At 51.6% G+C, this 22501-nt stretch overlaps 3 protein-coding genes and 1 long non-coding RNA gene across 5 annotated transcripts; 2 read left to right on the forward strand and 2 right to left on the reverse strand.

The window, feature by feature from the left end:
- Positions 1-1087: 1087 nt before the first annotated feature.
- On the reverse strand, positions 1088-7600 carry DUSP15 (dual specificity phosphatase 15). The gene is made up of 8 exons (XM_065754167.1): positions 7577-7600; positions 7272-7400; positions 5602-5635; positions 3571-3653; positions 3110-3159; positions 2694-2768; positions 2026-2197; positions 1088-1910 (listed from the first exon to the last, which is right to left on the reverse strand). The coding sequence occupies exons 2-8, from the start codon at positions 7290-7292 to the stop codon at positions 1698-1700; spliced, it is 648 nt and encodes a 215-aa protein (XP_065610239.1). The 5' UTR covers positions 7293-7400; positions 7577-7600; the 3' UTR covers positions 1088-1697.
- LOC136059973 (uncharacterized) lies at positions 3648-7055 on the forward strand. Of its 2 annotated transcripts, XR_010623318.1 has the most exons (4): positions 3648-3806; positions 4102-4229; positions 5960-6220; positions 6892-7055. It is a non-coding gene; the product is annotated as an uncharacterized LOC136059973 (long non-coding RNA). The 2 variants fall into 2 exon arrangements; XR_010623317.1 differs by having other exon boundaries at positions 3648-4229.
- On the forward strand, positions 7345-16908 carry TTLL9 (tubulin tyrosine ligase like 9). The gene is given in 14 exon segments (XM_065754518.1): positions 7345-7954; positions 8166-8335; positions 9462-9588; positions 9591-9651; positions 11555-11621; positions 12725-12763; positions 12836-12923; positions 13765-13817; positions 14388-14415; positions 14418-14550; positions 14552-14572; positions 16116-16202; positions 16204-16226; positions 16706-16908. Coding segments are annotated over 14 exon segments (1710 nt in total).
- Positions 16909-18168: 1260 nt separating this feature from the next.
- PDRG1 (p53 and DNA damage regulated 1) lies at positions 18169-19718 on the reverse strand. The gene is made up of 5 exons (XM_065754377.1): positions 19623-19718; positions 19473-19548; positions 19316-19390; positions 19004-19084; positions 18169-18550 (listed from the first exon to the last, which is right to left on the reverse strand). The coding sequence occupies exons 1-5, from the start codon at positions 19704-19706 to the stop codon at positions 18468-18470; spliced, it is 399 nt and encodes a 132-aa protein (XP_065610449.1). The 5' UTR covers positions 19707-19718; the 3' UTR covers positions 18169-18467.
- Between the last annotated feature and the right edge of the window lie 2783 nt (positions 19719-22501).

Raw genomic sequence — 22501 nt, forward strand, 5'->3', positions numbered from 1 at the left:
CTCCCTGGGGTTTCCCACAGGAAACACGTGGCACAGGGCACAGGCAGGTGCCAGCACTGCGCAGGGCGTGGGGTAGGAGCCCTCTGGTCATGGCAGTGTACAGCCATCCTTGGGCCAGGCCAGGAGGGGATGCAGAGCACAGGAAGCTGCCGTGGCCTTCCCACCACAAACAGAGATTTCCAGCAGTGGCTCCAGTGTGGGCTGAGCACCAGCCCTGCTCCAGCCCCTGCAGGGCAGTGGGGAAAGGGCAGCGCCTGGCCCCCTCCTCACCCCTCATTGGGGTGATCCAGGTGCTTTATTACAGGACAAGTGCCTGGGAGTTTTGCAAAGGAGGATTCACACCACTCCTTTGTGCAGGGAGGGGGTGCCAAAGCACTGCTGCCATCTCAGTGGCTTGCACAAATTGAATCCAAGTCCTTGAGCTCATCAGGCAGACCCTGGTCATATTAGCTCTTATCAGCTGGGGAATTCTCCTCTCTCCTCACAGAACTGGTGACGTGTAGGACCCAGGGATGCAGTTACCGTGCCAGCAGGGAAGATACTCAGCATTCAGTTCCCCAGCTCTGCTGCTCCCTGCACAGGGAAGGTGAAGCTGCTTAACCCTGCCACTTTTAATGCTGAAGTGCATTTCGAAAAGGAGTCAAACATTAACTCACACCTACCGTTGCCCTTGCCTGTATTTTTCCAGTTGCGTAAACCAGATCTGCCAAAACAAATGTTTTGCAGCGTGGCAGACCTGGACCTGAAGGTGCCGCTGCTCTGCACGTGGCCTCGGAATGGGTTTATGGCACAGACCGGGAAGTCCTGGGTGTAAATGCAGCGCGTGTGGGTGCGGGGCTGCCGGGGAGTGATTGGCCACAGCCTCCCCCACACCTCCTCACTGTGGGGTGAGGGAGCAGGGGAAGCTACCCCCAGGCCCCCAGTAGCAACACAGGCTTCTCACCTCCTGGCTGCGAGAAAAGACACCCTGTACCAGGAAAATTCTGCCTCAGCTCCCCCTCTCTGGCCCAGGCGGGTCAGTCTGCGTTAAACAGAAGCTTAACACTACAAGGACACAAAAAGTCTTTAAGCAAAATGGCTTTTAAGGCTGTGCTTTAGTGAGGTCTGGCGAGGTTAAACATTTATTTCCCACCGTTTAAAGATTGTGCCCTGGGATCAGTGGGAATGCGGTGCAATGGACACTGAAAGCTGCAGTGCTTGCTTGGGGCTTGTGCTTGGCTGGCCTAGCACCGGTACAGCATGGTTTAGCTGCTAATGCTCCGTGTGCCCCTGCACCACAGCCACCTCGGGTCTGGAAGCTTGCTGCTGCTGGTGGGAAAACTGCCCCGAGGAGTCAGCGAGATCTCCTGCACCTTGTGTGCCCCTGAGGCCCATGCAGCTGGTGCTGAAGTGCTAAAGCTGCTGTCAGCATCACCCGGGTGCTGGGAAGCCCTGTCTGTCACTGCCACAGTGAACTGGGAATGTGATCTGTGTTCCTGCCAGATGTCCCCACGCACCAGGCACTAACGGGCTGACCCTGCAGAGTACAGCAGTGTGAATGAATCCCTCCCCCAATAGCTGAAAGCCAGGACAGAAGATGGCACGCTTAAACCCAGAGAGGAGAAGGAGCTGGGCTCGTTGTGGCTCTGCGATGCGGCACTTCCCCGCTGCTGCAGCTCCTTAGTCTTTACCAGGTCATGAGGTGATCCTGGCCGGGGTCACTTCAGACAAGCTGGGATGCAGGAGAACGTTCTCTTCACCCTCAGCAGAAAGGGAGCGGTGCTCTTGATGTCCCTGGCCCTTGGCACCAGTCCTTGCCGAGCTCCCTCTGCTCGGGATGCTCTTCCTCTCCCCACCGGCAGCAGAGCCTTGATTTCTTCCTCGTCATTGAAAGGGGACGTCCCATACCTCTGCTTCAGGTGTCTGCGCATCTGGGGAAAGAGGGAAAAGCAGAGTAGCACGCCTGTGTCAGAGTGTGAGCTCAAGCTAGCAGGAGGCACAGGGAAGGGATCTGGTGCTCTGTCCCTGCTCCGTCCTGCATCCCACCTTGCGGGCTGCGCTGCCGCTGAACTCCTCCAGCTGCTGCCTGAAGCCGGGGTTGGGGTTGGCAACGGGTCGCACGCTTCTGATGGCCTCCAGCACCTCCTGAGAGCTCATCTCTGTGACAGCCATGACGTAAGCGACAACGATGGTGGTGCTTCGGGAGATCCCAGCCAGGCTGGCAAAGGAAAGAGCGTGTGGGCCACCATCTGCAGCATACACTCCTGGCTGCTGCCCTGACCCCATGCCTGCCCCTTCTTCTACCCCTGTGCTTCAGCTATTTTGGTTCCTCAGAGAACTTGCTTTCTGGGAAGCCAAAGCCCTTCCAAGGTCCTCTTGATCAGTGCCTATAAATACACCCTGCTCCCCAGGGGAAGTGAAAGCAGCAGCCGCTGCCTGGAAGTTTGCACTGAACTGCTTCCTTCCCACTTGCTCAACTGCAGCAAAAAGCTGATCCCCTCTCTCGTGGTTCTCCATCCCCCGAGGGGATCCCCAAATCCTTCTCAGCTGGGGGCTGCAGCTGAGCTTGAAGGTGGATCCTGAGCAGGTTCATGGACACTGGGACCCTGGCAAACACATGCAGCTAAGGCAGTGGTTCTGGCAGCAGGACTACTACTGCAGGCTCAGCTGCACTGGGGGGAACATGGCATTTCGTGTGGATAAAGGAGTTTTACCAGTGGACGAGGCAGTTCCCTCCTTGCAGGCGACACTGGTGGATAAAACTGATGCATTCCTTGAAGTGCTTCTTGCTGGCAGGAAAAAGAGAACAAGCAGAATAAGGACCACAGGCATGGAATCAGAGTTATAGGCTGCGGGTGGTGCAGCCCTGAGAGTTGGAGGACAAAGCACTAAAATAAAATGCCCATTACTTTCCAGGCAGCATTACTAGATGCTGAGACCCAAGCAGCTCAGCACCCATTTCCCAAGGAAGGGCCCATAGCCCATTTTGTCGGCTCACACTCTGGACATGCTGCTGCTCTTGGCCAGCTCTGTGCTTTCCCCTACTCTCTGGGCAGCTCTGCCTGGGTTCTCAGGAGGGATACTCATTCCTCCTCTGCATCCCACTGTGCTGGCCTCACCAAGTACTCACATGCTGGCCTCAGGTGTGTCTGGCAGGGGAATGCGGAGGTAAGTTATGTCCTGTAAGACATAAAAGGAACGGGAGCTCAGCCACTGGTGTCCTTGCTCCTTGCCCCGTGCTCCCCTTGGGCCTTGTTCCCACAGCACAGCTTTGCTCTGGCATCTGGCCACACTCCCCTTTGGCAGTGCAGCAGGGAGAGCAATGGGGGATGACAGCTTGAAGGAGAAGGTGGAAAATGAGATAAGGTTGGAGAGCTGGAAATCTTCTCATTGACATTCAAGGCCAGGTTATATTCATGATCCAGCAAGCTTCCCAGAGAGCAGAGGGGCTGCCTTATTCCTCTGGGACTGCTGCTGGGGGGAGGGGAGAGGTGGATGTGCCATGGTATGCTCAGAGGTGGAAGGGGGAGATGCTTTAACATGGAGAAAGATGTGGAAATCTGCATGCTGGCATCAGGCAGAGGATCCTACCTGCAGCAAGGGCTGGGGAGATTCATGGATTGACACGATGTGGGTGATCTTGTTCCGGCTTAGCTGCTCCAGGTCTTTGGCATCTAAAGGATAAAACTTGATATTAGTGCGTATTTATTTCTTGCCCTCCTCTTCCCACAGGCACGTCCACCACGCTCCCGCAGACAAACCAGCACACAGGGCTGTGCTCTGGAGGAACAGCTGCACTACACCCCCCACGTGCATCTACGCACTTGGTAACACAGCAGACACAGGCAAATACGCAAACATTTCTTGGAAACCTGGGAATGCAAACCCAGGGATACCAAAACAGAGACCTCCTCCCTCCAAAGGCACTTGACCTTGCTGCTTGGGTGAAAATTCACTTCTGCATGGGAAAACACTCTTGTGCAAGCAGGCAGCTTTGTACTTGCCTCTGCTTGTTTGGTAGCTTGCAGAAGAAAGACCATGCCCTATATTGACATTGCTCCCACACGTGCACGTGTAGTAATCGGAGTCGCTGCAGCCTGACCAATCTGCTTTATCTTACAGGCTGCAGGAGCAGGGCTGCAGCCTTTCACATCAACGCTGTTTGGCATGGCTGGAGGGATCTGCAGAAAATGACTGCGACTTGGAACACTCTGCATACATCCCTCTGCAACTGCATGCTCAGAGATCAGGTATCCTCAGCTTTCTGGGGAAACGACCCGCTTTTTGCTAACGCTCCAGCATCCTCTGGTTGTGATTCTGGTCACTGGTCTAGCACAAAAGTTGTGCTGGGAGCAGAGCCTGCTCATCTTGCTGGCTAAGCAGCTTTGTAGCTGTTTTCCTTTCATGACACGACCAGCTGACACTGCACAGGCTGCTGGAGATGGGTACTAATATTTTCTCCTCTCGTGGCTTTGGGTTTCTAAACTTCTGAGCGGTGTAAAACCTTGGCCCAAGAATATGAAATACGATGTGCTAATGGCAAGATGTGAATATTTAATAGTGGTGAGCCTCAAGAGACATGCTTCATGTTAGAGCCCATGCTGTGCATGCAGGAGAGGGAGGCAGGGACCCTCTGTCACCTCCCCACCCCAGTCCAGCAGACAGCATGACAGCAATTAGTGGCATGACCGTAAAGGCTTATTATGGCTGGAAAATGCTTTCAGTCAGAGAAAATGCCTCTATGAGCTGCCAGAGCTTAATTTAGCAGGCTTTAAATCTCTGTCATCACCCTGAATTTCTTGATGGAGCAATGCTTTGGTGGCATCTGGCCAGGCCCAGGCACCGGTGGTTGCTTGCAGTAACCTCTGTGATGGACCTGAAGCTGGGTCCCCCCCCGTGTGCTCCCTGAAAGGCTCCCAAACAGTACCTGCCAGAAGCAGCTCCTCCAGCCCTCACCCCATACATGCTCCCTTTGGATGCTGAGGAATGAGGAGTGTGCTTAAGGCAGGCTGCTGCCAGCCAGGCTGCCCCAGCACTTCCAAGACATTTCCTTGGCGATTCATGCCAGTGCTTTTGAATGCTCTCAGCACTTCCAGCCAGAATCAAGCTGTCAAATGAGCCATTGGGAAGGCAGGAGCTCTGTGATAAATGATGTACTTCATGGCAGATGCCAGTCCTTAGCCATGAATGACTGGCAGTGAAAATTGGCATCAGAATGTGTCTCGGCCTCAGGGAGCAACACCCCAACCTGCCTGGCTGCCAAAATGCGGGGGAGCTGAGGCTTTTGGGAGGGCTTTCAATCTCAGACATCCCTACTACCTACTCCCAGAGTAGCCCTGCTCAGCCCCTGAGTTCCTGAGATCTCAGGGAAGCTACGATAGAACAGGATGGAAAGCAGCTTTCATCCACCAACAGGAAGAGGGGTTGTGTGCTCTCACACCCAAAGCCCCTGAGCCTTTCCAAAGCAGCTGGGACAAGCCCTGGGATGTCAAACACAGCCCACCCAGAGCAACACAGGCAGAGGCAACAAAGGCATGCAGGTGGGGAACTTCCTTGCAGCACAAGACAGTGAGGTCAGGGAAACTCGTGGAGGGCTTCTCTGCAGTGTGGGGCTCTGCTTACCGATGAAGTTTCCCAAGTAAAGGCCAGGGAGGATCTGCAGGACACAGAGAGAGATGTCAGTCTGTGAGCACTGAACACACTGCACTGGGGTTCCCCTTCCACTGTATCTGCCTTAGCAGCATTCACCACGTGCCTCTCCTCCCTGGACTCCATCCCACCCTGTGCTGCTGGCTGGGCTGTGTACAGTGGGGTATGGGATGAGCACAGCTGCTCAGTGGTGGCAGTGTGATGCAGAGGAAGGCAGAGCCTGTGGAGGGGCTGAAGCCAGGGTGAGCCTGGCCTCAGACAAAAAGGCAAAAGTCCTGCCATTAAGATGAGTGCTTAAATCACCTCCCTGCTGTCACCTCACTGCCATCAGGCCTGGAGCAGAAGCAGAACCCAGGGAAGCTGGAGGACAAGACCTTGGACAGCCAGTGCTGGAAGAGCACAGAGCAATCAGCCATGATCTCCCACAGCCCCAGTTCTGCTCTGCTCTACAAGGAGTCCATTTCAACAGGCCTGGGGCAGATTGCTCTGGACACTGTACCTTAAATTTATTTGCCTTGAGAAATTTCACTTCTTTTGATGAAAAGGCAATCACTTGGCAATGCCTTTATTAACAGTACTGCACGTTACAGAAGTGAGATACCTTTCCCATCATAGAACATTAGGATTAGCAGCCTGTACATACTTGTGTGTGGTTGGCTTCACTTCCAGCTTCTCTTTGCTGCATGTTTGGTGGGCTGAGGTGATTTCTACAAACATAGTGATGCTTGCACTTATTTCACTGCCCGCATTTAGAAACATTTTTATTGTTCTAACAGCTTTAGGAGGTTTGGGTGTTTTTTTTATGATTCCTAACATTTTAGATCAATTTTATATCGACAGGGTGCCTGTAACTTTTAGCAACTGCACTGAAAACGAGATGGTAAAAGAGCCATTTAGCAAGGCCAGCTCCCAAGGGCAGGACACTGAGCCATGAATAATGGCACATTCCTGTCCCCAGTAACTTTCTGATACGCTCCTTGCTGAATAAAATGGGGCACTGCAGCTCCATCTAATACACTGAAAACTTTCCCAGATAACGAGTGGCTATAGGTTGAAGGGGATGATCAAAGCAGAAAGCAGATGTCTCTGTTCACCTGTGACCTGGAAAAAGCTCAAACAACCAGAAAATAGAGCCTGTCCCTCCACTGGGTTTTGAGCACTGAGCAGAGTCCTGCACCAGCAAGCACAGTGTGGCACCATCCGCCTCTGGGTCTAACACAACTCCTTGGCATGCAATTGGGAACTTGTGCCTTTCTTTTAAAGGTGTTGGGAAAGTTTCCTGCCTCCTTCAGTGGGTTTGCTGTGACCTCCTGTCCTCTACGCTTTGGAGCGTGCCCACCAGTGCTGTTCAGAGCACGCATGCCCCAGCAGAAGTGGCTGGAAGCAGCTGTCAGGACAAGCCCTTGCTGCAGCCTCACACGGCGTCCCTGCCTGCTCCCGATTTTGCTCAGCCTGCAGGTAAACAATCTGTTCCACCAACTCTGCCTTGTGCTGCTTTCAGCATCAGCGTGAAGGCTTCCTGGCACGCGTAACGCTGCTTGGCATCAGAGAGCAAACAGAGCCCGACCAGCATCCCCCACCTCCAGCACTGCCTGTCCTGCAGCGCCCAGCTCTGCAGAGCTGCACCCCAGCGCTCCCTTTACCTTGCTCATGCCATTTCCCATGGTCTGCAGCACGTGCCCTGGGAGAGGCGGGGAGCAGTTGTCCTTGTCCCCGATGCTACCGTCCTCCCTGTCCCCAGGTGAAGCCGCTGTCCCCGCTCCGGATGCCGCCTGGGAAGGTTTCCGTCATGGAGAGCCGTTTGTGACGAGCGGCTCGATTGCAGCACACGGAGCCCAATCCCCCGGCTGCGGAGGGGGACAGAAGAGACCTCGTCCGCTCCCCCTGCGGCTTCTGCTGAAGCCCTTCCCCAGCACCCGCCTCCCTCGCACCGACTGCTCCTTCTTACCGGGAGGAGACAAAGGAGCTCAAACTCCACCTCTGAGCGGTGGTGTGGGAACGCTGTGCCGTCTGCTGACAGCCGCTGCTGCCAGCGCGGACGGACAAGGCTGCAGTGTGAAGAGAAGAACAAAACCTTTGTCCCACTCGATCAAGGGGCAGCCTGTTCGGCCCAGCGGCGTGCCCAGCCCTCGCTGTGCCCGTGACGGGGGGTACGAGACCCCTGGCACTGACAGCCACTCCGCACCCACCCGTGGGGAGCTGTCCCCGCACGTCGGGCGCTGTCACCTGAGCATGGCTGAGCAGATGGGATCAGATGGCGTGGGCTCAGCTGCTGCTCGGGGTCACGCTGTCCCCGGCTGCCCCGTCCTGTGTCACCTGCAGCAGGGTGAAGGCTGTTATCCCCATCTGAGCGCTGGGTGCCTGTCCCACAGCAGCCCTGCAGAGCACGTAAGCCACGCCAGGCCTGGAGGTGGGAACTGCTGGAGCCCCACATTTACAATAGGGAGTGCACCCCACAGCCCCGCTCAGGGATGGAGAGCTGCAAGGGGGGGGGGGGGGGGGGGGAGGCTGCACAGCACTGCGGGTGGGGGTGATGTGAACGTGCACAGTGCTCTCTGCGTGGGCTCTTTCTCCCCAGCGAGGAGGAGTGGGTTTTTTTCTCTGGTGCGATGTCAGTTGGCTTCGGGAGAATTCCGACCACGTGTGCTTGGAGGAGCGTGTTTGTGTCTGCTGCTTTCGTGTCTGCCACTTTCACAATCGCTATGAGGTAAGGAGCCCTCGAAGGTGGAGTGAAACTAGGAGGGTTTGGGGAGGTTTTTAAGCTGTCAGTAAGTTTCCATGAGAAGTAGTTATGAGTGGAAATACCTGGTAATGTTTTCCACTGTGAAAACTGCTCTCTTTCTTACAGCTCTGATAAACCGTCAGAATGTGTCAGCATCCCCGGTCTTGGGAAGGGCTTTGCTTGGGAACCTGACACTTTGCTTTGCTCTGTTCCCAGTCTGGTAAATGCCAAAAGTCCGTAACTCTTGAAAATAACAAAGCCAGCTGTGGCATGTTAGGGGGTCTGCATGAAGATCAGGCCTTCCCCTTGGTGGGTAAAGGTCTGTTTCCTGACATAGCAAAGTGGGATCTCCTTCAGAGTCAGTTCATTAGGATCTGTTGCATGTAGATACCATTTGCGTGGCAAAAGTACATCTAAAGATGGTGCACTGCAGCAGGTCCTCCAAAATGGCAGTATTCAGGGGAGACTTTTCTGTATTTACGAGCAGATTAAGTTGCAACATCTGAAAATCTTACATCTATGAGGTCTGCTACCACGCTCTCCTGCATGTTCCTTCCAGTCCTGTAAGGGCTGCTGAGCACCGTGTGTGCCTGCTCCAAGCCTTTGTGCTCACCAGTGTTAGTGTAAATGAAGACTGACAGTGGTTTATAACACTCATCTGCAACCTGCAGCGGTTCAAGAGCTGATACACTTCCATCTCTGCTGGTTTTGCCACAGGGGCAGCAATCTGAGGAGCGGATTGAGTTAAGCCTGCCTGTGAACATGATTACAGCTTTTGATGTGGGCAGTTCTGAGCAGAGCTGTGCTGGAAATGAGTATGCTGTCTGCACTGAAAGGGTACGTTGGAAACAGTAACACATGGGTTGTTTGACCTTCTCTGTCCTGGCTTCCCTGTTCGTGCAGAAATTGAATAGTAAATTGAAATCAAGGCTTCTTTGCCACAGAGCAAAAGCAGTTCTCAGTAGTGTCTATGTTTATTTGCTTTTCCCTTGCAGAAGATGTAGCGCACTTGTTCCCCAGACATCACCAGCAGCATCTCAAGCTCAATGAAAGCGGACCAGTCTGCATGAGCATCTGTTGCACCTAACATTACATTTCTCTTTCTACCCAGCTGAGTTGGAAGAAGCACTTAGTGAAGAACCTGAAGAGGTTTCGGAAGCAGTTAGAAAGAGAAGCAGGAAAGCTCGAGGCAGCAAGATGTGGCTTTTTTCCAACGACCTTTGAGATGCCTTCAGAGTACTGTTTGTGGAAGGATTTCGCAAGAAGCCTGGCACCACTTGGATCATGAAAACGTTAAGTGCGTGATCACTTTCCGCAAGTGAGACAAGGATGAATGGATGCCTTCATTCTGTGGAAGGAGTGGAAAACATGCAGGAAATCCACAGGAAGAACTGCATGTAGCAGGGTAGCTAGGAGCAACAATGCTGCTGGCTGGTTTCCTGGCCAACGTGTACTACCCAAACATTCCTTCTTGTGTTACAGTTCCTTTCAGTAATTGCAAATCAGCTCAGTTTATTTGTAGAGCCAAAGTTAATTCAATACTGAAGGCACTGAGTACCGGATTTTTCTGGGGAGGAACAGATTGTGCTCCTAGGGATTCTCACTGTGGTTATGGCTAAGTTCATGCTCTTGAATCTTTCAGTTCAGCTGCAGGTGTACACCTGTGTGTGCAGGGCAGCTGTCTGATTGTGCTTGTTAAGCGGTGTTCTAGGGCAGCCCCCAAAGATGGAGCTATGAAAACATCTGTTTGGTTTCAAGGAAATCCCACTACGTTAAATGTCAGCCCTTGTAAATCCAGCCAATTTACTGAGTGGACTTTCATCCTGAGAATATTGAGAGATTACAGAAGATTTCATGAGCAGCCTGGACCGTAAGCTGGGGTGGATTTTGTTAGCGTTAGCTTTCCCATGCTCTACCATGAAGTGCTGCTTCATGCTCTGAATCACACTTGTCCCACAAAAACTATACCTTACATGGAATTATGGTGATCGGAGCAATTTCCAATCTGATCAGTGTCCTGGGAACCAAGGAAGAGCTATAATTTCTAAAGGATACAGCATAAATCTGAGAAGTGCTTTGCTTCTGCGAGGTGGTTCAAGCCATTTAATATCCTGAGTACTGAGCCAGAGTACGTAATTGAAAATATGCTCATCTGTGAGACTCGTGAGAGGACAGCCACTTTGCTTTGTGCAGTAGGTCTGGCAAGAAGTCTGGGGCAGAACAACTTGCCTTACACTGTGAGTCAGGCCCGGGCACACTTCTGAGAAGTAAATGGGAGGTGATTATGCAAACTAGCATGTGAATTACAGCCAGGAAGATATCAGCTAGTGATTATCCAAGTCCGCAAATGGGAATGTGTTAATTGGCAACAGAAAACCTTGTATTAAGCTGATTTTTATGCCCACAACCTCAATTACGACGGTGAAAAAACAGAATACAGTAAACAAAGATAAATGTAAATCCAGTGATTACTGGGATTTTACCAACACCTTAAATGAAATAGTTTGTGGCTGACCTCAAGACTCACAAACTAGTAAAAATAAACTCCATTACTCGTTCTGTTGGTCTCTCGAGCAGCCCTGTGTTGTGGTGTCTCAGGCTGCCTGCTCCCACATATGGATACTGTAAGTCTGGACATGCTTAGTGTAAGATTCTGGCCTGCAGGACTGCAGGGACTTCCCTTGGGAGGCCCTCTGGGAGCCTTCCTTCTGAGGTGCTTTATCCAGGCCACTTCTTCACACACAGTGTGAATTAGGCTGACTTCAGGGTTGTTCTGCCCTCGCTTGCCATAATTCTCTGATATCATTCGTGACATCCCTGTTCAATTAAGCTCTTCTGTAGCATACACAAATTCAAAGTGTGACTTAAAAAAATCCCAACAACATATGTTGTGTTACATATATTTCTACAAGCATGTGACAGAGTTTGTTTATTCATCTCTGTGGGACTTTACTGTAGGCTGTCTGCCTGCTCTGCCCTTTCCACCAGGAATTCTTCTAACACTTATAAATCTGAGTGCTCAGCATTAGAGAGCTCTCGTCAGATCCCTTCATTTTCTGCCTGTCCCCACAACGTTAAATAAATACGCTTGCATACAAACAGATGATGAATCAGGTTATGCAGAGCTTCTGTGCTGAAATGGTGGGGAACAGCAGGAAATCCTAATGCTAAGTAACTCTGCTTCTCCGTGTTGTAGGTTGGCAGGTCACAAGGTAAAGGAATTTTCCCATTCTGAAAACTGAAGGATTTCTTTGACTGGAAGATGGTGAACGTGACTCTGTGTTCTGTTTGGGGAATGCTCAACAGATATTTTTCTGTTCCTTCAGCCCCCTCTTTCCATCGAAGTCTTATTCTGGTTTGCTGTGCTGGTCTTGTGTGATGTTCATTCACTATTGTTCTGTTTGCTGTAAGTCCCTTCCTGAGTATCTCCCCAAATAGTTGAAAGGTTTATCTGGGATCTGACTTCTGAAATGGAGACAGGGCTTCCAGAAAAATGGAGTGTTTTTTCACCGTGTTTCCCATATGCAATCTTGAAAAGGGAAACTGCATGTTGGTTCTTCCACGGGATGGTGGCTACACAAATGAGCAGAAGGATGAAATGCAAATAGAGACAAAATAGCTGTATGGGAACTGCTGGATCACGGCCTGAACCACTGACTGGTCACCTGAGGTGAGCACCGAGTCAGACATGGGGGCACAGGTGAAGGTGATATACCTGTGTGATTGGAAGGGGTGGAGCCTGGCTCCACCTCTCCCAAACCCCATTTAAGGGCTGACCACCACCAGGGAAGGATCTCTTCTTGGAGATCCCTCCTGTGTGGAGTCCTTGCCAAGCCTCTATCATCCCAAAGGTGAGCCTCCCTCTTTGCTAGCTATCTGTGTGCTGTCTATATAGGCCTACTAAAATATACCATCTTTCCTACTATTTTCATTGAGTACTCTCCTTGGGGATTATTTACCCTACAATAGCTCAGCCATATATCAGAAATCCATACTTACTATTAAGTAAGATGCATATTTAAGCCTCTGCTTTTCTGGTACGTGGAGAAAACTGTCTGACTCCATGGGTAGTTCTGTGTGCTGAACCACATACGGCTCCTTTTCTGAAGTTAACAGTTTCATTAAGGTGTTTGGCCAAGTATTTGTCAACATAAATCAAAAGGTTACACGCTTAGATTATTTTTCCAGAAACTCGTGAGTTGCCATTGACTTGGAGTAGTGGTCCCACCAGTGTTTTTTTTATCTTAGATGAATGTTTGCAAAGCCCCTGATGAAGTCACCAGATAGAAACCGATGTTAAGTGCATCTAAGGCTAGGTAGCTGTGTCAGCAGGTGGGTTACGTGATATCTTTCTGTTCCTTTGTAGCTTGAAAGTTTGACTTCAGAGTTTATATTCTAGTGATATCTCTAGGTGCAAACCACTGTTTATATGAGAGCTGGATTTTTCCATCTTAGCTGTCAGTTGTTCTTTTCCTTTTCTCCCAGTACAGCCCACTGAAGGCCTGGCTATACAGGGATGGATCTGCTCACTTGTCTAGTGTGTGATTTACTCTCAATAGCACAGATGATGACTGTATCCTACCTGTCTGTGTGAGCTATAAAGGTGGGTAAGAAAAATGTGTAATTTTGCTGCTTGGTATTAGATGTATCAGATGAATCTTGTCACTTGTGACTCCCACAAACACGTGCAGAGTTCTCCTGTTGTGTTGCTCTGACTGTCATTCCCTCTCCCATCTTTTTTCATTGGCAGATGTGTCACCAGATCACTGGAAATGTCAGTTTGACAAATCATCCAGGGCCCGTGCTGAAATGTCAGTCCTGGTTTTATTGTTAGTGGTTGAATTCTGGCAGCCTTTCCTCTTCCTTAGCTTTGGTGAATGCAGGGACAGAGTGATTCATGGTACAGAACTATTTGATTTCCTGCGTGTCAGGCTTCTTACTGTATTGAGTTTGATAGCTTTTATTTGATTAACATGTCTTCCCAAAAGGTGTCCCACCTTAATTTGATGGCTTAGGAGGCAGGAAAATCCATCACTTCTCTCTCAGTGAGAGTTCAGCAGAGTTCATGCTTGCCCTAAATGATCAAAAGCTGTCCCAGATGGAGGTACAGCCACCTTTCTGGGGTGGAGTGCACTGGGGTCTGGAGGCGTGCTTAGGTGGAGAGCTTCATGCCACAGGGTATGCTGCTATTCACTTCTTCATTTCCAAATATCTCTTGGTTACTTTTTTTTAATGTCTTCCTGAATTTTTCACTGATACCATCATGCAGTGTTGTATATCAGCCCAGGTGGCTGAAGCCTCTGATTACAGAGGGGATAATGAATTGGGACTAAGTGGTTGGTTTAGAGTAAGAATTCAGTATTTGCTTGTTCACTGTCTGTTTGGCTTTGATCCTTATCTCCATTTCATGCCAGATGTTCATCTCACCAATGTGGCAGTGCAAAAGACTGATTATGATCCTGAGAAGGTGAGCGAGTAGCACTGCCTGCAGACTGCTCCCCTGGTGTCTGCCAGCAGGGCTCGTGGGGCAGTCAGAGCAAGCTGACCTCATCGTGCCAGCTGCCATGCTGTGGACGTGTGCTGCAGCCACTTAAATGTGCCGCTGTCTCCAGGCACTCAAATGTGATTTCATTAATAGGAGAGAGCTTGGGTGAGCATTCTGCTTTGTGTTGCATTATAGCTGTGTGCTCATCTGTACAGCTGATGTTTGTGACTTACACTCAGCTTTCTGCTTAAGCACTGAACTGTAGCTGTCTTATAGCTTAGCCTTTCACTTCTAAGGCCTTAGTGGTACATCTTAAATGAGATGTCAGATTCCTGGTCGATCTGAGATGAGAGTCAACTTTGTCTATAAAATAATCAAACTTGAACTGCTTAACTGCACCGTGGAGTTGGTAGCCTTCTGGTCTCTAGGTTTTTACTAAGAATTCTTGCTTGGCTCTAGAGACTGTAGAGTGATGCCTGAAAAAATCACACGGATTAAATGTGTGGTCATCTGTTGGGAGCAGCTTAGTATAGTTGTGTTTGGATGTCTCAGGGCTGCGAGTGGATGATTCAGCAGCTCAGACTGCCAAACATGGGACAGGATTGGTGGAAGTGCTCTCTGCGAATATGGGCAACATTTTCATCAAGATCCTTTAGAGTGTTCAGAAAGTGATCATCAGTGACAAGCTCTGCTTCAAGCTCTACAGCTATGACATCGATCGATCAGGACCTGAAACTGTAATGGTGTTAGTGAATGTGAAAAGGGATTATATGTCAGGCCAGCTGCTTTCCCTGGGATGGTGGGGATCTGCATCCTGAAGATAGTTGCTTGCAAGCTGGCTAGAAGTGAGCCAGTCCTCAACTGCAAGTGAAGCAGGGAGGTTTGAATGGTTTTATAGTGTGAGATCTGTAAGGAATGTAGCTGTTCTTGCTCAGAAAGAAAAGCTGCTTGCCATGTGAAGTTGTTAAAATTCTAGCACAGTGCTGTGAAAACATGCTACTTCAATTATTTCTGTGATAAGTTTTCCTAAAAACATCAGTGCGTCACAGCAATTGTGATGAGAGACAGGAGTGTTGCTGGCATGTCTTCTCCTGCTTATGTATCTTGCAGCAGCATCCCATCAGTGGTGAGAAATGTCCACCACTGCTGCTAGCAGTAAACACAGACACAGGGGACACATTTATGATGACTAAAAAGGGGACCCTGACTGAAAGAGGAGTCTTCTGTTAATCGTGGAGGAATGGAGGGTGTTTAAAAGCAACGAAAACAACAAAACCCCAAAAACTTTAAAACATCATCTGATTCTGCTTATGTTTAAATACAGCTCTTCTCATAGCCTAAGTGAAAAATATGACTCAAAGTTCAGCTGAAATCCTCTGATTTTTATCTGCTATGTGTGCAAGCCAAGTATTGCAACAGCAGAAACCCGAAAGTGCAACTAACTTGTCATTACATGAGCTGAGAGAAATAAAAACGGCAAGTAGTACTTCAGAAATGACAAGCTGGTCTCTTCTTTCAGCCTTAATTATGTAAAGTGCAAGTAGTACTACGGGTAAGGAAATATCCCTGAGATATTATTTATTCTTCATGGCTGGTATACCTGTGACAGCCACATGTCTTGTCAGCATCAGTCTCATTTCATGTAGTGCCACTGGGGACTGCTTTACTTCATGTAAGCGAATAAATGCAGCTCAGCTCTGGTTCTGGATAGCTCTAATTTGTGCAGTCTAATTGGTTCATAGCCTCAGACCAAGTTATTGCGTAGGTAGCCTGCACCCAAGGAGCTGGAGTGACTTCAGTTGGTCAGGAGACAAACCCAAGTGGTGGTTTGGACTGAAAGTCATTGATATCGTTGCAGTGCTCAGATACCACTGCTGTGTGCCTCATCCATGCAGCTCTCGTAGGAGAGCCATTTAAATACTGCTCTGCTATCAAACTGTTCCCAGGATACTTTTGCATTCCTACACCAAAAATGGATTAGTGCTTACTCTGTGATGTTTACTGCTTTCTCTTGAGTTCGGTTTTAACTTGCATGTCTTTCTGGATGCTGAAGGGATTTTTTCTTTATTACCATCGAGAACAGGAATAGAAACTTTGCAATAAGCTCAGAATGTTCTTTGGCTCAGTGTGCGGGAAAGAGATTTGGGGTTAGATTTCCTATTGCTTCACACTTACTCCTGCCTGCTGGCAGTGTAATGTTTTTGTGGACGGACGTTTCTGTTAGATGAGCCATTGGTAAAACTGCCTGTTTCTCCCTCTCTTACTGTTCTGTGTCCTCAGCTGGCTGCTGGAGGTAAACGTGTCACCTTCCCTTACTGCCAGTAGCCAGGAAGACTGGGAACTCAAGTGTCACCTGCTTGAAGACACTTCATGTTGTGGATGTGGAGGGCAGGGGGGCAAAGAAGCTTGGTACCCTCTAAAGGTTTTCCTTCCTGTGTGAAGGTACTCATGCACTCTGATTCTGTCTCTTATTGGCAACTGATGGAAGATGCTAAGCTTTATAACTGTTAAATAATGAATTTCCAGAGGCTGAGCAAAGTAAGCAAGCATACCCCCACTTCAGAGTGGGGAAAACAAGACAGCACAGAGCTGTGATGGGAATGGAGTCAGTGTCAGAGCTGGGACTTGCACAAGAACTGCCTTGGAGCTCCTTCTGCATTGTGCCTCCCGTGCCTAATGCTTCTGGGGTGATCTGTTTCACAAAGCCACTCTTGCATCATTTTGTAGTTGACTTTACAACTGTGCTAACCTTGGATATTTATAGCAGAAAGATGTCCACTGCTTTCAGCTGTTCAGCTTTGCCTCTGACCAGGAGTTTATTCCTGTGCACGGCTGCCCATCACTACTCTGGTACTTCAGTACTTGATGTGGGCTGACTGGGAAGGAGAAGTGTGTTGGCAGCTTTGACCTGATATGGAATGATGAGCCTGGCAGCAGAGGAGGAAACCTGGGTGCTTCAGTGAGAGCTCCACGGCAAACACACAGGTATGCACTCACCCAGCGCTGGCACAGTGCCCTGCTCACATCCTCTCAACACCAGGAGAACAGGGAATGCCAGCTCTTACAAGCATGAGAGTCCAAAAGGAACAAATGCTTTCCAAAAGTGGATGTGAGCAACTAGATTACAGAAGCACTATTGAACACAAAAGCGTGGGGGGGGGGGAACAATGCTGTTTGCAGCCCTGCTTTTCAAGCTTTATATTGCTGCAGAATTCATCTGTCAGCTTTGCTGGAAGTCTTACCTGCTGCCATCATGGTGGCTATTTACTAAGCATTCCCCTGGAGCTAGTTGTTTTTTTTTCCTCTTAATACTAACACCTGTCCTGAGTTTATTTGCAGTACTCTGCTCAGTGTGCCAACAGTCATCGCTGCCTGTAGTTCATAAATGAGAAAACATGAATACAGCTTCAACTGGAAGTAAGCAATTACCCTTTGTGCTTGTGAAGAGTGCAAGACAAGGTCCTGTGCACCTCCCCTGTTAAATGTTTTCACTGCAGGCTGCTTCAGTGACAGGAAGAAACAACTGAAAGAGCTTCTTGGGAATCTTCCTGTACAGCAGAGTAAGGCCAATCCCAAGCTCGGGTTGGGAGATTGCTGTAGATAAAGTTCATGATCTCTCTTCCTTCTATTGTGCAGCAGCAGGTCTGTGACACAGCCCAAGACAGCTGGCCTTGCTCCTGAAGGCTTCCCCAGCTGGGAAGCTGTGACAGGCTGGAACAAAATAGATGGCTGACAAGGCACTCAAGGTGATGCTGGCTTCTCAGCTGACCACCTGCATTCTGCATAGAGTATGAAAACAAAGCAGCTGAACACATTCTGACCAGCAAAACAAAGCTTTTAGGGCAGGCAGGCACCTGATCCTTCTGCTGCTACTGCAGAAGTGTGTCAGACCACAAAACCTGTTGCCATGAAGTTCTACAACCTTTGGAGAAACAATTACAACTTACATAAACTATCCTTTCACTACAGGCCAAGTCCAGGCTCTTTAAGCTGCAGGTTTTTGCTAACGTATAGACATTTTATTCTTTCCTCCTGTTTTGAAGGCCTCATTTTCTGTGTTCTCATATCCCCCAACTTGACAGCAGACTGTGTTTGAGGCCACCAGGATGCTGCCTTCTTCTGTTCCTCCCTACGCATCTTTAAGGAGATTCCTGACATGTTTCAGATGTATAGTTTCATTTTGTTTTAATACCACAGGCACACACAGCTCTTCTATGCTCCGGGCATGCTGTAGAGTTACAATTCCTCCTACTCCTGTTCCTGACACTACAGTGAACTGGCTCTGAAGCCAAACTACAGAAGCTCTCACATAAAAACCCAACAACAAACACAGTTAGGAATGCCCCACAGTGCTGATTTTAATAACCCCCCTTGCAAGAGGGTGTTTGTCGGAGGCCGTGAATAAGGCAGTGTTTCAGCAGCTGCCTCTGCACTGCTCTGTCCTCAGAAAGGAGCAGGGAGGGTTTAGAGCCAGAACTGCAGCTGAGGAGCCATGTCCCTCCCTGTGCCCACCAGGTTCTTCACAAGAGGCTCCAGGAACGCAGGAGTGCTGGAAATGCTGAGGCTGATACAGTGCATCCACAGTGAGTGACACCTAAGCACATCATGCTGGGTGGTGTTTGCATGGCTGCCTCAGCCTTCCAGGATGCGATTGATGAGTTTCATTTCCTCAGGGCTCATGGGGTTCAGGTTAAATCCCTTCAGCTCAGGTTTACCTGTGAGACCACACACAGCATTGGGATTCTGCTATAAAACATGTGAAGCATTGCATGTGAAACTGCACAGGAATTCTGGGGAGGTTGGAAAAGACAGGAGAGCTTCAGGTCCAGCCCCAACCCACCCCACAGTGCCCACATCTCCATGGTTCTTGGACACCTCCAGGAAAAGGGACCCACCACCCCCTGGGCAGCTGCACCACTCCTCCTCTGGAGAATAAATTGTTCCAAATATACAACGTGGTCATTGCTGTGTGCTTCAGGAGCCCGTTCAGCACGCTGCTGGGTGGCAGCTTTGCACCAAGAACTACACGCTGCTGCCAGAGCAGGGAGGGAATGGCAAAGTGAGAGAAATAACAGCCCCAGGAGCACCCAGGCCTTGAGTTTCTGCAGCCTCCCCAGAACATGTGCTCCCAGACCTCTGCTGCAGGGTTCAAGACCAAGAGCATTTACCTTGAGCTTCAAAGAGGCGGTTGACCTTCACACGCAGCTCCTTCCGGAGCTTGTTTATCTCCTCATCCAGATGTTCCTGATCTGAAAATAGCAGAGCAGGAATAAGGGGGGCCGGGGTTGAACATAGGGCGGGAGGGGGCGGCCTCCAGGTGTGCTCGGGCAGTGCTGGGCCTCTGCTCAGACCCCCAGGGGCTGCGTGAACAGGGCGGGATGGCAGCACAGCACAGCACCGTGGGGCTTTGCCTGCTCGCAGCCGAGGGGTTATTTAGCTCAAACCTCGCCGCGCTCAGCACCGGGCAGGGCCCGCCGTACCCTTCTGCAGCATCTCCTTGGTCTTCGCCTTGGGCAGCTCGATGAACATGCTCCCGAAGCAGACCATGGCTTTTCCTGCGGGGGGGGAGCAGACGGGTTCAGCGTTTCCCCGCACCGCACCGCACCGCCCCGATCCCCGCGGGGTTCTCGGCCTCACCCTCGGGCTCCGGGTCTTTGTGCAACGCCCGCAGCGCTTCGCGGTTCCGGTTCCGCTTCACGTCCAGGTCGACGATCTGCACAGAGACAGAAGGAGACGGGAGGACTGGGACCGGAGGGGGGCGGGCCGCGGAGAGGAGCCGGGCCGCACCTGCTGCCGCACCGCCAGCACGTCCTCGGCCAGCTCCTCCACCTCGGCCAGGTAGCGCAGCACGAAGGCCGGGTCCCGCGCCATGGCGGCAGCCCCGCCCCGTCCGTCCGTTCGTCCGTCCGTCTCTCCCCGCCGGGCGGGTGCCGCGACCGCGCTCCGCAGTTCCGCGGCGGACGGCACAGCGCCCCCGTGAGGCCACTGCGGGACACGGCAGGGAGGGCGGCGCTGGGGGTGGGGGTGGGGCCGGAGCTCGGGGTCTGATGTCGGGGCTCTCTGCGCGGAGCCGGGGGGGGTGGGCTCAGCCATCCCTTCCATCTCGGGGTGTTGCGAGGTTCCGTGCCCCGGCGAAGGGCTGCGAGGAGCGGTGTGATGATAATCCCCGGGGGAAAGATTAAGCAGATCGGAAGATTACCGGCCCTAATCGCGTAAGGTCGTTTGTGACAGTTAACGGGAGAGGTCTCAGTCTGCGCAGGGCTCCCAGTGAAGTGGTGGAACCTGGATTGGGTTGGGAGTGATTCGGGCTCGGTTTGGATTTTTTTCCCGACACCAACCAGAAGAAGCAGCAGGACTGGGGCTGGATGCCAGAGCTGAGAAATGCTCCTTTCCAGTGGGGGTTTCAAGGTGGGGCCGGGAGCTGGCTGCTCCCCATCCACAGCGTTCCCTCCTGAGGGGTCTCCGCATGATGTGTATGCCGGGGTCGGCTGTAGAGGGACACAACGTGTGTAGGACACGGGACACAGACCTGTCCTACAGCCCCACACTGCAGCATCCACCGCAGAGCCCTTGGCTGCAGCTCTCTGCCTGGTGCACAGGCAGCATTTGATCCTTTCTGCTTTGATGGGATCAGGAGACAGCGTGCGTGATTTCCATAATGCGTGCTGGGATCACAGCTGCAGCTGGAGCTAGGGTTGCTTCCCAGGGACACACACTCTTCAGACCTCTATGGGCAGTAGAAGCTGTGGCCATCCATCCTGCCTCACATGAGTGTAATGTGTAGGCCAGGATTGGGTGGTGGGAATGAGGATGGGAATGGGATGGGCAGGCAATGCTGTTCTCCAGCTCACACCAAAATAAAGGCAGGGTTTTGCCAGGGCCATGCAGAGGGTCAGAGCTCAACACGGAAGCTGTGGCTGAGCTGTGTGGCAGGAAGCATCACAAAGCTTTGGGCACCTTGAAACATTCCCGAGGCGGTGAGTGGCTGCCAGTGCCATGCTCTGCAGGCCTCTCCCTCTGCAGGCTCTGAGCCAGACACAAATCATCACGGCCTTTCTTCTCCTGGATCCGGCGCCACAGGCAAGCTGCTTGCCTGGAAGCTGGACTGAGCCCGGAGGCTGGAGGCCCGTTCAGATTGATTGCATGTTTATTTCCCCTCCTGGGAACCTATGCAGCCAGCACATGGGGCTGCCCGCCCGCTGCTGTGGGGTGGTTTGCATCAGTCTGTATTTTGTTGTGCAAAGAGAAGATTTGGGGTTTCAGTGCCGTTCCTTTTTCTTTCTTTCTTGCAGCACTTTTATTTATGCAGCTTGAAACCCTCCCTGCCTGCTGACAGCTGCACAGGAAGGCTTCAGGGGTGTTTACAGGGTGCTTTTTTTTTTTTTTTCCCTCATTTCTCCCTGTGATTGTTGGGGTCTGTTGTTAAGATAAATGAGACATCAAACCACAGTCACCTCGTACTCAGGCTCCACTTTGGAGGGGGCATTTCAGGGTCTGTGGAGGAAGGGCCCCCTCCTCCCCCTGGTTTCCCCTTATCCTGGGGCTGTGCTCAGAGGGTTATGGCACCGACCCTGCGCCATTGCCCATACTCCCAAGGACTGAGTGAGGGGGCACCAGGAGTGCTTCTCCTGCCTCTGGACAGCCAAGATCAGCATCCCCTCCCCCCGGTGAGCATTTGCAGAGGGGATCTGTCAGGAGCATCTCAAGGTTAGGCAGCATTTAAGTCGCATTACCCATAAAAATACATGCACCTCACAGAGGGCCTGCCTCTGCTCCCCTGGGCTGCCCAATGCCTTCCTCCCACAGCGTGTTCCCTGTGCTTCGTGGACCGGTGAGCCAGGCTCCTCCCCGGCTCTGAGCTGATCCCCTTTGCCACTGAGCGAGACGGAGTTGGAAAGTTAGCTGCGTTTCCTGGGATAAAGCAGACTCCCCCTCGCTGCGTGCTGCAGTGTGCACGCCGTGGGCTCCATCCACTCGCTTGGCTCCTCCGGCAGCAGCCGTGCTGGGGTGAACCTGACAGGCTGAAACGCAGCCAGCAGCGAGGGGCTGAGGCTGCTGTAAAGAGACAGCTGCCTCCATACCATCGCTCTCCCTGGAGACGCTCTGCAAAGCAGCAAAAAGCCCCTTTCCCTCCCCTGCGGGTCTCTGGGTGCTGCTGGGGGTGCTGGCTCCATGATCCCTGTACCCCAGGACAGGGGATGCTCAGGACTTGCTGCATCTGTGCTGATGGGCTGCAAATGGAGGAGAGGCGGAGAGGGAGAGTCAGGTCCTCACACAGACCTTGGCACTTGGCTGGGTTATGCAGCTCCACAGAGGCTTTCCCCATGGCTGAGCTTGGGTTCAGCCCAGTGGGCTCCAGGTGCCAGGGGGGAGCAGCCCAGCAGCTGCCCTCTTCCCTCCCTCAGTCTGCCTTGGGTGGGAGCTTGGTGGCCTATGTCTCTATGCCCCTATGTCCTTGAGTTCCTGCGATCCTGTGTCCCCGTGATCCCGGGGACCCATGTGTCTGTGTCTCTGTGTCCCCACGTCCCTTTCCCGGCCTCACAACACCTTTGTCCGCCCAGGCCCTGGCTCCCACCGCCCGCACCCGTTCGGGGCCGGAGCCACGGGCAGGCTCTGCCGTGCCGAGGAGCCGCAGGCGCTGGGCGGAGATGCTCGGGCAGCGGGGC

This window comes from Cyrtonyx montezumae, unplaced genomic scaffold (assembly GCF_038088225.1).
Source record: "Cyrtonyx montezumae isolate F1298 unplaced genomic scaffold, pur_monq_1.0 scaffold_9, whole genome shotgun sequence".
NCBI lineage: Eukaryota > Metazoa > Chordata > Aves > Galliformes > Odontophoridae > Cyrtonyx > Cyrtonyx montezumae.

What these genes read in the sequence shown, in the direction of transcription:
- DUSP15 (XM_065754167.1), bottom strand. Translation starts at nt 7,292, where the DNA reads ATGGGAAATGGCATGAGCAAG. An exon ending in CTCCCCAGCCCTTGCTGCAG is followed by an intron (nt 3,160 to 3,570) that starts GTAGGATCCTCT and finishes TATGTCTTACAG; the next exon opens with GACATAACTTACCTCCGCAT. An exon ending in GACACACCTGAGGCCAGCAT is followed by an intron (nt 2,769 to 3,109) that starts GTGAGTACTTGG and finishes TTTTCCTGCCAG; the next exon opens with CAAGAAGCACTTCAAGGAAT.
- PDRG1 (XM_065754377.1), bottom strand. Translation starts at nt 19,706, where the DNA reads ATGGCGCGGGACCCGGCCTTCGTGCTGCGCTACCTGGCCGAGGTGGAG. An exon ending in CAAAGACCCGGAGCCCGAGG is followed by an intron (nt 19,391 to 19,472) that starts GTGAGGCCGAGA and finishes CCCCCCCCGCAG; the next exon opens with GAAAAGCCATGGTCTGCTTC. An exon ending in CCGCCTCTTTGAAGCTCAAG is followed by an intron (nt 18,551 to 19,003) that starts GTAAATGCTCTT and finishes GTGGTCTCACAG; the next exon opens with GTAAACCTGAGCTGAAGGGA.